General features: G+C 47.9%; 1 protein-coding gene across 1 annotated transcript in view; it reads right to left on the minus strand.

Annotated features, from left to right (window-relative positions):
• Positions 1 to 762: 762 nt before the first annotated feature.
• TOMM20 (translocase of outer mitochondrial membrane 20) overlaps positions 763 to 12,348 on the minus strand; it is a 126,711-nt gene continuing 115,125 nt past the window's right edge. The window contains exon 5 of the mRNA XM_035008487.1: positions 763 to 2,937. Coding sequence (XP_034864378.1) covers positions 2,893 to 2,937 — 45 coding nt within the window. The 3' untranslated portion in view covers positions 763 to 2,892. The remainder of the gene's footprint in view (positions 2,938 to 12,348) is intronic.

Here is a 12,348-nt window from a genome sequence, read left to right on the forward strand (position 1 = left end):
AAGGAAGGAAGGAAGGAAGGAAGGAAGGAAGGAAGGAAGGAAGGAAGGAAGGAAGGAAGAGAGAGATGGTGTTTGACAGGGGCTGAGGGGGAAGTGGAAGTATGGTGACTTACTATTTAATGGGGACAGAGTTTCAGTTGGGGATGATGAAAAAGTCCTGGATGGGGATGATGGTGGCACCACAACGTGAGTTACTTAAAGCCACTGAACGGTACGCTTAGAAATGGTTAAGATGTGGTCTCCTGGGTGGCTCAGTAAGTTAGGCGTCTGCCTTCAGGTCAGGTCATACGATCCCAGAGTCCTGGGATTAAGCCCCGAGTCAGGCTCCCTGCTCAGCGGAAAGTCTGCTTCTCCTTCTCTGTCTGCCCCTCACCCAGCTCAAGTCTGCTTCTCCCTCTGCTCCTTACCCATTTGTGCTCTCTCTCAAATAAATTTTAAAAATCTTAAAAAAAAAAAAAAAAAGAAATGGTTATGATGGTCAATGTCATGTGGATTTTGCCACAATTCAATTTTCTTTAATTAAAAATTTAAAAAATTCAGAGTTCTAAATAAAGAGTATTGAGTGACTAAATCTGCCCCCTCTTTACACGTATATACACCAGCTCTTCTCCGAGAAACCCACTGATTGTGCCTTTAATTTAAAGCCCACACAGATTCATGAATCCACACACCCAAGTTTCTGCTTCAGAACTTAGCTGGAGCTACCACATCCACATCCGTGAGGCAGAGAAAGGGTAGTTCTTTGCCCCATTTGACTAATGGAAAAACCAAGGGTCATGGAGGTTAAGTAGCTTGCTCAAGGTTACACAGTTCACAGGGTCGGCCCCAGTTAAAAGTTCCTGGTGGAGCTGTCTCCAGATTTATAACCCCCGAAGTATTGAATAAACACAGGACGAAACCAACGTTGATCTGGAGAGACAGGAACGTGCCAGGACCAATTTCCAAAATGAGTTCTAAAACCAGTGCCATGGGGACAAAAACATTCCAGGAGGACCTCACATCCATCTGTGTTAAGTGTGTTCACAGAGCCCCTCCCGTGGCTGGACTCTGTTAGGCTCAGCATCCTGAGTCCTGGTCCCTCCCAGAGCACACTGGGCAGTGGGTGGAAAGTGCATGAATGGGGAAATGGTGAGTGTGCCTGGAGCACAGGGGGCAGTTCCAGGCTCCCTAGAGAGGTGGCCTATCCAGTGAGGCCTGGGCAGGTGGCAGAGTCTGAGGGCCATGTGTGCAAAGGGCCAAGATACACAGAACCTGGTCTTTTCAGAGACTCATCTCTTTGCTCGCCCACATCCCCCATTTTCCCTCAACCCCAGATCACTCCCATTTTCCTATAAGCATATTGTTCTATGCCCCTCTTAAAAGACCTGCAGTAAACCCCATGTCTGTCTCAGCTACCTCCCAGGAGTAGTTGCTAGGGTTGCTGTAACAAAGTACCACAGACTGAACCACTTGAACCAGAGAAATTTATTGTCTCACAGTTCTGGAGGCCAGAAGTCCAAGATCAAGGTGTCAGCAGGGTGGGTTCCTTCTAAGGACTGGGAGGGAGAAGCTGTTCCAGGTCTCTCTCCTTGGCTTGTCAATGGCCATCACCCTTCTGTGTCTCTTCACATCATCTTCTCTCTGTAGGTGTCTGTCTCTGTGTCCAAACCCTCTTTTTATAAGACCACCAGTCATACTGGATTAACGCCCATCCTAATGACCTCATCTCCAAAGACCTTATTTCCAAATAAGGTCACATCCATGAGTACTGGAGCTTAAGACTTCAACATCTTTGGAGGGGACACAATTCAACCCACCACACTCCCCATTTCTCTGCTTTCCTTTGCAGCAAAAAATCCTCAGAAAGTCATCTAGAGCCAGAGGACCAACCCTGGGGCCAAGTGCTCTCACTCTGTCGCCTAAAATGTCATTTCTTCCTGATGATCCTCAGATTTGTATCTCTAGCCTAGACATCACTCCAGATCCTCAGACTCCTATGTGCCCCCATTCCTTACTTCAGTAAATGACACTCCTATTCAGAGCAAAGCACCCCAGTCATCCTTAACTACCCTCTTGCCCCCTCACTCTTGACATCAGCAAGGATGGTTTTATCGTCAGCACCTGCTGCAAACGTTGTGGCCACCTCCTCACCATCACCTCACCCCTGGAGCAGTGAAGGAACCTCCTAATGGCTCTACTACATTCATGTACTCATTCCCTACACGGCAGCCTGGGGTCATGTGAATGGATTCCGTGATGTGAGCAAGAGGGCGTCCACTGCATCCAGCTCTCCAACGGGCCACCTCCCTTCAGAATGTGGCCCTGTGTCAGCTTCCTCTGGATCCTCCAAGCAGCCCTGTGGAGGCTCTGATTTGGTCCAGATCCAGTCCTACTGCCTCACCGAGGGCTCCTTTAGAGCTATGCCACCAGCCTATCTCAGCAATACTGTGGCCCCTCCATAAGCCCAGGCCTCAGGTGTGCCCTCGGTCAAGCTTAACACCTTTCCAGGACACGGGCCCACCATGTCGTTCTCTCAAACGTTGACCCTGCTTCTCTCCAGCCTCATCCCCCACCCCCACCAGCACCTCCCACTCCACTGACCATCCTGATCAGCCTCTCTCCCTCCACCTTACCTTCTTGTCGCTCCCACCTGCTCCGGCCCCCTCTTCAAGACTCAGTCTGAATTTAAGTGTTTGCTCCCCCAGACGCCTGGGCCAGCTAACTGGCCTGTTGACTGGCCTAATTACTCAAGGGGTTGTCTTAATCTATGAGGGCTAACACGGGCTGGGTGGCTTACAAACAACAGACATTTATTTCTCACAGTTCTGGAGGCTGGAAGTCCAAGATCAAGGTGCCAGCATGGTCAGGTTCTGGTGAGAATCTTCTTCCGGGTTGCAGACCGTCAACTGCTCACTATGTACTCACATGATGGAAGGGCTCAGGAGCTCTGTGGGGTCTCTTTTACAAGAACACAAATCCCACTCATGAGGGCTCCACACTCATGACCTAAGCATCTCCCAAAGACCCCACCGCCCAGTGACATCACACTGGGCGTTAGGATTTCAAAGTACGAATTTGGGGGGACACCATCAGCCTATAGCAGGGGGCGTTGGGATGGGGCACATGGTAGAGTGTAATGGTGACGTTGTCAGGCTGTCTGGTCACATTCGAATTTCAGCTCTATCATTTATTGACAGTGGGATCCTGGGAAGGGTCCCTCTTAACCAATCTGGGCTTCAGTTTCCCCCTGCCTAAAACGGAGCTAATCACAGGTACATAAGAAAATGCTCAACATCGGGACACCTGGGTGCTTCAGTCAGTTAAGCGTCTGCCTTCGGCTCAGGTCATGATCCCAGGGTCCTGGGATCGAGTCCTGCATCGGGCTCCCTGCTTGGCGAGGAGCCTGCTTCTCCCTCTGCCTGTCGCTCCCCCTGCTTGTGCTCTCTCTCTCTGACAAATAAATAAATAAAATCTTAAAAAAAAAAAAAAGAAAGAAAGAAAATGCTCAACATCACTCATCATCAGGGAAATGCAAATCAAAACCACAATGAGATATTTCCTCACACATGTCAGGATGACTACTATAAAAAAAATTACAATTAAAAAAAGACAAATTTTAGCAAGGATGTAGAAAAAAGGGAACCCTTCCGCACTGTTGGTAGGAATGTTGCATGGAGCAACCATTATGGAAAACAGTATGGAGGCTCCTCAGAAAATTAAAAATAGAACTACTTTGATCCAGCAATTTCACTTCTGGGTATACATACAAGAATTGAAATCAAGATTTTTTTTTTAAAGATTTGTTTATTTATTTGAGAGGTGGTGGGGAGAGAGAGTGGGGAGAGGGGCAGAGGGAGAGAATCTCGAGCAGACTCCCTACAGAGCATGGAGCCCAACACAGGGCTCGATCTCACAACCCTGAGATCGTGACCTGAGCCAAAACCAAGAGCCAGACGCTGAACCGACTGAGCCACCCAAGGCACCCCGAAATCAAGATCTTAAAGTGATATCCACACTCCTATGTTCATTGCAGCATTATTCACAATAGCCAAGATATGCAAACAACCAAAATGTTCAACAGATGAATGGATAAAGAAAGTGTGGTATATACAATACAGTGCAATGCCATTCAGCCTTAAAAAAAAAGATGGAAATCCTACAATATGAGACAAGGACAATATTAATAAATCGTCCCTGGTGACATTTAAGAACTAATATCCTTTGCCAAAAAGTTTCCTGCTACCTAGTCCAGCAGCAATGCAGATGTTGGTCCCCACATCACAAGGACAACAGTGCAGGCTCAGGGAGGCACCTTTCCTTTTCAGAGCTGAAAGCCGAAAAAATTGGCAAGCCCCGGTAAGGGGGAACATAATCCATTCACTTCCAGCAAAACATGGAGACAAGGAGCGCACAGGTGTGAGAGGAAGCCTGCAGAGATTGCCTGGAGCACAGAACCCTGCATCCCGCCAGGGTCTGGCCCCCCTTCATTCCGTGAAGGATTTACTGTAAATCACCGGATCCGCAGACACTGTTTTCCCACTTCTCAAGGGCAAATATCACACAAGCTGATCTAAACCTTCAAGGGCAGCTTCTCAGACTTTCAAACCAAACAATCCATGAGTTCTATTTGGAATGGTCCCTGGAGCCCTTCAGCGCTGGGCCTGGGTGGCTCCAAGGAGGAGCTGAACTGTGTGTAAAGACCCCATCAGCCCCATACCCTGCTTCTCTGGCCTCAGCTCCAGGCCACCAGGCACCTGTCCCCACGCCACAGGTCAGCACAGCTGGGTCGGGCACAGAAGATGTCCCAGGACTGGCAAGCCTGCCTCACACTAGTCGATCATAAATGGAAAGGACTGCGTTTTTGCTACACACAGGTACACACACGTGTGTGCACCCATAAACGCGCACGTGTACCCATGTGCACACTTGCACAAGCGTGTGAACCCCTTTCTACCTGCATGGTTTGTTTTTTTTTTTTAGATTTTATTTGTTTTTTGACAGAGAGAGAGACAGCGCGAGAGGGAACACAAGCAGGGGGAGCGGGAGAGGGAGAAGCAGGCTTCCCTCTGAGCAAGGAGCCTGATGTGGGGCTCGATCCCAGGACCCTGCGATCATGACCTGAGCCGAAGGCAGACGCTTAACGGCTGAGCCACCCAGGCGCCCTCTACCTGCATGTTTTACTCATGCTCCTCACAGAATCAGATAGAAGGTGAGCCCTCTCAATACAAATGAGGAGTCCGAGGCCCGGAGAAGTTCCGGAGCTGGCCCACAGCCCGCAGCCGTGAAAGCGAGCCGGCCCGGCCCTGGAGCCCTCTCCCTCTGTCCCCGCTCACCGCGCCTTCTCCTTTTGTGCCACACACGCCCTTCCCTCCCTGCAGAACTCTGAGCTTTCTTCCGCCAGCAGGACCCCTTTGTGATCAGCGGCTCCAAGCTCCTGTCATTCTGCTCCTGAGGACCCTGACCTCACCGAAGTCAGCGAAGGGAGCGCATACCCTGCGGGCAGGATACCACCTCGGACCCCTTCGCATAGGGTCTCCTGGAACGCTGCTTCTCCTACAGAAGAGAAAAACCCTTGGAAAGCAGGGACTGTCCTCAGTCTTTTCAATCTGCTCCCCTGCTTCTAAGGGGCAGTCTATGAAAATCCTGTGCCCACACATGTCTCTCGGAGAACAGGTGGGTTGCAGGGCTCCCAGGGCACCTGGACAGGCTCCAGCATGTGCCCAAATCCCCATAACAGCGCTGTCCTAGAGGGATTCAACTTCTCTCCTTGAGAAGCCACCTAGACACCTGACAGCCATCCGAAACAGAGTTCCCAGGGAGGCCCTTCTTGGAGGGGAGTCCTCTAATGGTAACGTAGTACCTGCCCAGGAGACCTGAAACAGATTCTTTTTCAATGCACACTTTTTCGGTTGAGGCATGGTCAAAATGCATTTCTTAGAGAAGTAAAAGATGGAGGCTCATGAGAGCCAACAGGATCCACAGTTGGTTTGCAAGCCTCCCTCTGACACCACAGAAAAATACATCCTATAATTTATCCTACAGATGCCATCAGACAAGGACGTGTGTGTTTTTGTGTGTGTCTGGATCCTGTGTGGGGGTGTGTGTTGAGAATCCTGTGGGCATGTATTTATGTGACCATATATGTGTGTGAATATACACACACAGTTACATACATTCACATGCAGGATTTTAACACACACACACACACACACGCAAGCGCATATAATGCCAAAACCAGTTGAGGACCTATCTTTGTAAATAAAGTTTTATTGGAACATAGCCACACCTCTTCATTCCATAGTTTACATATTCTCTTTGACCATTTTGGAGCTATCACTTGAGAGTTGAGTAGTTACAATAGAGACATCTGGCCCACAAAACTGAAAATATTTATCATCTAGTCCTTGACAGAAAGTCAGCCGACCCCTAGGTTAAAGGATGATCCCTCTCTATGCAGCTATTAAAATTATTATGCAAATCTAGAATTGTGGCTGTAGAAAGTTGTCATGATGTATTACTAAGTAAGAAAATTGGCTGGAAAATGTTGACTTAATCCCATTCGTATAAAAGGAAAATATATTCAACTAAGTGTGCATATTTGTGTAGAAAAATACATCTATTTTCTCTAGAAAGTTGTGAAAGGAGAGAGATCACAGGTAATTTCTTAATTTCTTCTTTATACTTTTCTTTTTATGTCGGATTTTTAAAAAATAATGAACACACTTCACCTTTTCATTTAATGTTCTTTAGCAATGTTCTTTTCATGTGGATTAAGCTGCTCACATCCCCCAATCTCCCACCCCCATAGACAATGAGGAGTGTCAGGGCTCGAGGGGTCCAGACTGGGGGAGATAACTTAGCTTCTATAAGGGGGGGAGCCAGCAAAGGGCCTGGAGAGACAGTCCCCGGGGAGTAGACCTCACTGACTCCCTTGGAGGGGCCCTCAGTCTGAGCAGCTTCTGCTTCTGGGCTCCTCCTCCCACTTGGCTGAGGTCCAGGCTGTGATGGTGAGACTCATCACCAAGCATCACCTCGACCGCACCCAACCTGGCAGAAAAGGAGTCCAGAGAGCCTTCTCTCTCCTGAGCCAGTCCCTGGCCTCCATGCGCAGGGCGCCACAGGAATTGGCTTGGCACTGAGTACCAGGTCTCTGAGGAGACAGAAGCGTGGTGTCCAAACATGAATGGCTTATTTTTAGAAAAGTCCACCCTTGTGTCCTGGCCCCACTCCAGGATGAGAGATGGCATTCCCTCTGACTCAACTCCCCAAACTGACCCCATTTCAGAGGGTCTAAGTAGCCTGCCCTCACTGACAGGAGCCAAGGACAGCCCAGACCTTCAGGAAAAGCAGTTCTACAGCAGTTCCAGATCCATCCAGGCCTGTGTGAGGGCTCCTTCTGGAGAGAGCAAGGCCATTCCCTTAACAGTCCACGCTTTGAAACCAAATGCAGAGCCTTCTGCACTACGTCTCCCAGATCCCCATTTTCCCAGCAAGTACATAAGTGACAGCGGACCTCCCCCTATGGTTTCTCAGCCCAGTGAGATTCCTTGAATCGTTCAGATTGCAAGTCCAAGGAAAATGGAGGGCCGACTCCTCCCTCCTCCTCCCACACAGGCCAAGAGCCCCAATCCTGCAGCCATGTTCCTCCATTGGCATTTCTCCATCTCTTCAATCAGGCCCCACGCTACATCCAATGGACAAGAGAAATAAAGGGAGGAATAACTTTCTTCCAAGAAAGACACTAGAACTCATGATCTGTTATAATTCACTGTGTAGGTCTGACAGGAAGAAGTGCCATCAATGTCAAGGAGAATAGTGCCACATACAGACACATCTTGCTAGAGAGGATCACAGAGCTGGTGGGTTCATAGGGAGGTGGCTCAGAGAGTGAGAGAGTGGGAGATTATTTTCCCTCCTGAGGCCGGTGTTGCCAACATTCCAGAAGTAGTGAGACACAGCCGTCCGTCCCCAGTTGTCCCTGGCTGACTGGAGTTGCAGATGTCAGTTGTCTCAAACCATGTATCCAAGTCTTTGGAAAGAAGAGGCTTCTGTTCTTCTGAGCTAACACCTGGGTTTCTCACTTGCTGCTGTCTCCCACATGGAGAGGAGGCCCTCCATCCTGAGCAACATGGGGGGCCCTGACCCCAATGAACATGTCAAGGCCTCTCTGGGTGAGGCCAAGAGCTTGTGCTGCCCCTCAATTTGTTAGTAGGCATCATGCATCAGCCTTTATTCATGCCCTATAAAGTTGTAGCCTGTAAGATTAGGCTTGTCCACACTTATAATTCTTCACCAGAGCAACTTGTCATGAAGAAAGAGCCCTCCAGCAGGCATTGGCTCTGAGTCATGGCTTCCCAATGTCCCCCCACCCACCCCAAAGGAGCCACCATTACCAGTCACGTTTGAGCCTCAGATTGCTCCAGGACATGGAAAAGTTGGCCAATGCTTACCTGTGCTCATAAGGTCAAGGGACTTCTCAGAATGAATAAAAACAGTAGTACCTTCTAGATCTCTTGGCCTTTGCTCCTCGTGTAAGGGTCAGACCTTCCAGCTCTGCCATCTGTCTTTCAGATCGTCAGTTCTACTATTGGAATCAGCAGGATTTTCCATCCCCTTGGCATGGCAAGGTGCTTTTCATGCTCTTCATTTGGAAAATAAGAGTCCCTGGGCCCCTGAAGCCATCTCACTGCAAGGGATGTGACCCCACTATGAGGTCCAGGTCTCTCCAGGGCCTCTTCTGGGCTGTTCAAATGGCCCAAGGCAACCCTTAAAGGGACTTGCCTTCTCTGAGACTCAATTTCCTCATTTGTCAAATGGAAGAGTTGGAGTCAAGATTTGCTACATTCCCATCCAGCTCTAACATACCCAAAGTCTGTGATTATCTGGCTTTTCACATTTCTGGACAAGACCTGATCCGCTCAACTTTCTTATATGGCCATCAAGCTTTAGCTCTCAGAACATAACCCTCAAAGTGGTCTTCAATTCTCAATCATCATTCTCGCTTGAACCTCACCATAGCTCGATGACATGGACAGTACTATGACCCAACCACCCCTTGGAGATGAGAAACAATTTGCTAAAGGCCACAGAGCTAACAGGTGGCAGAGCTGGACCTGGTCTCCCGCCACCAAGTCCAGGGCTCCATCCAGCAGCTCCACACCTCCCCAGTGTGTGTCTACATGCTGTGAATAACACCGGTCAAGGGTGTAACCTCAACCTGATGCAGTCCATGGGCATTCAAGTGGACCTGCTGGATTGGAGAACAAGAACAAGAAAAGCGGGAATGCATGTTTCTTCCCCCATTCTGACTAACAGTGGGTCAGCCAGATTTCAGTAATACCCAACCATCTGACAACCCCCAAATTAAGCTCGGTTCTCTTTGTTCTTTTCCTCCTTCTTAGTCACAGCAATCTGATAGATGCAGGGCCCTGTTCTGAGGATACTTATGGGCTGTCCATGGGGGTCAGATATGCAGCTCAAAATTCACAAAGGAACCCAAGATCACCTCATATGGTCCCAAGCCTACCCAAAAAGGAGTGAAGATGTTATAATGGTGTAAACAATTGTTTGGGTTTAAATTGGGGCTCTCTGCTAGCCCCTCAGTCCCTTGACATATTGGGCCAGAATCAGGGAGAAGGGAACATTCTCTCCATGGCCCCCATCAGCCTGGTGTCTTCTGAAGGTGACAGAAGGTGTGCGTGTGGAAGAAGGAGGGAGGTATCTGTGTCTCGTCAGAGTTAGAAATTGCCCAGAGCATCAGCATGCATCATCCATCCTTCCTCCACAGGTCCCTCAGTCTCTGCATTGGCTCAAAGTCACAAAGACACAGGCTTCTCAAAACATTTACATTTCTGCCAGGCAAAGATTCATGTGACTTTGAATTCCAAAGTACACAGATTTTCACAGTTAGACTAAGAGTGGATCCCGATCATGCTGTGACAAAGTAACCAGTCTGGCCACATGTCACTGAAAAAATTAAAGATTCCTCACTTTACCCACATGGGTTTTCTTTCTGGAATCCTACATGTATCAGTTTCCTAACTTCACTGACAACGTCTGATTGGAACTTAATGAAAAGAAAATAGAAGGCAATGCTGACCTTAGTCCCCTGTTTCTGTGTGGAGTGCAGAAGAAGGTCACCAAGAACAGACCTACAAGACTTGACCATGGGACCAAATGGGTGTTGACTCAGTGACCACTGAAGATACTGAGGAAGAATTTGTCCCCTGAGCTCTGCTTCAGAAACATTCTCTCAGGGCCCCTGGGTGGCTCAGTCAGCTGAGCATCCAACTCTTGATTTTGGCTCAGGTCAGGATCTCAGGGTCGTGAGATCAAGCCCCGTGTCAGGCTCTGCACTCAGCACGGAGTCTTGTTGAGATTCTCTCCCTCTCCCTCTGCCCTTCTCTCCACCCCCTACTCTCATTCTCTCTCTCTTACTTTCGAGATAAAATAAATCTTAAATAAATCTTAAAAAAAAAAAAAATTCTCTCACTGTCTAGTACCGAAAACACCCCCCTCCCCTCGACTACCCTGCCCCCGGGAGGATGACTTACTCTGTCCTTCACGTGCCAAAGGAGCAATCCTCAATGTTTCTCCCCATTAAATACTTTGGCCAGAAGCCTGAATTCATGAAAAGGATACTGCTCTATTCACAGTTCTATTCATTTTGTTAAATTTGAAAGTCAGAGCAAAACATGTACGTTCAATATACATGTATACATTAATAAATACAACACTTTTGTACTGCTGGTCTTGGTGTTAAAATATTATTAGAATATTCTTTTTAAGAATGAATCTTGCCATTTGCAATGACATGGATGGAACTAGAGGGTATTATGCTAAGCAAAATAAGTCACAGAAAGGCAAATACCATATGATTTCATTCATATGTGGAATTTAAGAAAGAAAACAGAGGATCATAGGAGAAGGGAAGGAAACATAAAATAAGATGAAAATTGAGAGGGAGGCAAACCATAAGAGATGCTGAACTCTAGGAAACCGAGGGTTGCTGGAGGGGAATGTGGAGGGGGGGGCATGGGGTAACTGGGTGATGGGCATTAAGGAGGGCACTTGATGTAATGAGCACTGGGTGTTATATGCAACTGACGAATCACTAAATTCTACCCCTGAAAGTAGTAATAAAATAAAATAAACTTAAAAAAATTCTTAAAGATTATTCTTTTTAATCAGAGGGAAGATCTGAGACATTCTATTTGGGTGTTGGTTATTGTTCAACACACATGTTAATGATGATGACCTACAGTAAGATGGGCCTCATCTGACCAACGGGTGGGGGATACAGAAAGGTGGCGGGAACTGGGGTAGAGGCCAGGAGTGGGATGGAGGCAGTGAGATGATCTGAACCAGTCATGCCATATGGCAACACAGACCCCACAGCCCTACTGCTAGAGTCAATATTCAGTGAAGTTTTCATATGATAACATGTAAACTCGGGGTTGTGCAATTTTGTTTAATCCTGAATTAGAATATGCTACCAGTATTTCTCAAGACCTACCATTAACTCGCATCCCATCTGCTACTGTGAACTATGAATATCTGAGTGGTCCCTATGAGGAGGGGAGGGATAATTCTAAATAGACATAAGAGGGCCCAAGACCCAGGCCCAACCTATAGTCCTACCCCACTAATGGAGCTATTGCCCATAGGGGCACTTTGTTGAATATCCTCAATGATGGAATAAAGAATAAAATCTTATTCTCTAATGGTGGATGATTTGTAGAGGATACCAAAGGAAGCCAGTAGGGTACGAAGGTTAAGAACAGGGTTCTTTCTGAGCAGTGTCTGGCTTCTGTGTAAAGTTGTCCCAGGGGAAAACTCCAGTCTTTGGGAAGCAATGTCACCTCCTCTCGTGTGCCACTGGTGAAAACCAGTCCATGGCCCCACTTGTTGGAGGGACTAGCACTAGCCATGCACCACAGAAGGGGAGAAGAGATTTTCGCAAGCACAACCAAAGGAGCGGACCACTCCTGACCTGCCAGAACCCTGTCCTCCAAATGAAACCTGCAGGCAGGAGAAGCGGCAACACTTCTAAAGCTGTGTTCACATTGACAAGTGATCAGATTAGTGAAAAAACAAGCAGGTCTGCAGCACTCCAGATGTCTCAAAATGCCCACTTGGATTTATATACTTGTCCGAACACCAAAGCCCATATTGTCTTGGCCCCCTCTGTTGAGTCTGCCCAGAAATCTACTCAAGATCCCCTTTAGGGGTCCTGGACCACAGCCCCACCCCCGAATAGTCCTATGGTCCTACCTTGGTTATTGCTGCAATACAAACTGCTTTTCTTCCAGATGTGTGCAACCTACATTGTGCTTCTGTGGTCCAAATCATGCAAAGAACCAGGTGGTT

Source organism: Mirounga leonina, unplaced genomic scaffold, assembly GCF_011800145.1.
Source record: "Mirounga leonina isolate KUSES-001 unplaced genomic scaffold, KU_Mleo_1.0 Mir_152, whole genome shotgun sequence".
NCBI lineage: Eukaryota > Metazoa > Chordata > Mammalia > Carnivora > Phocidae > Mirounga > Mirounga leonina.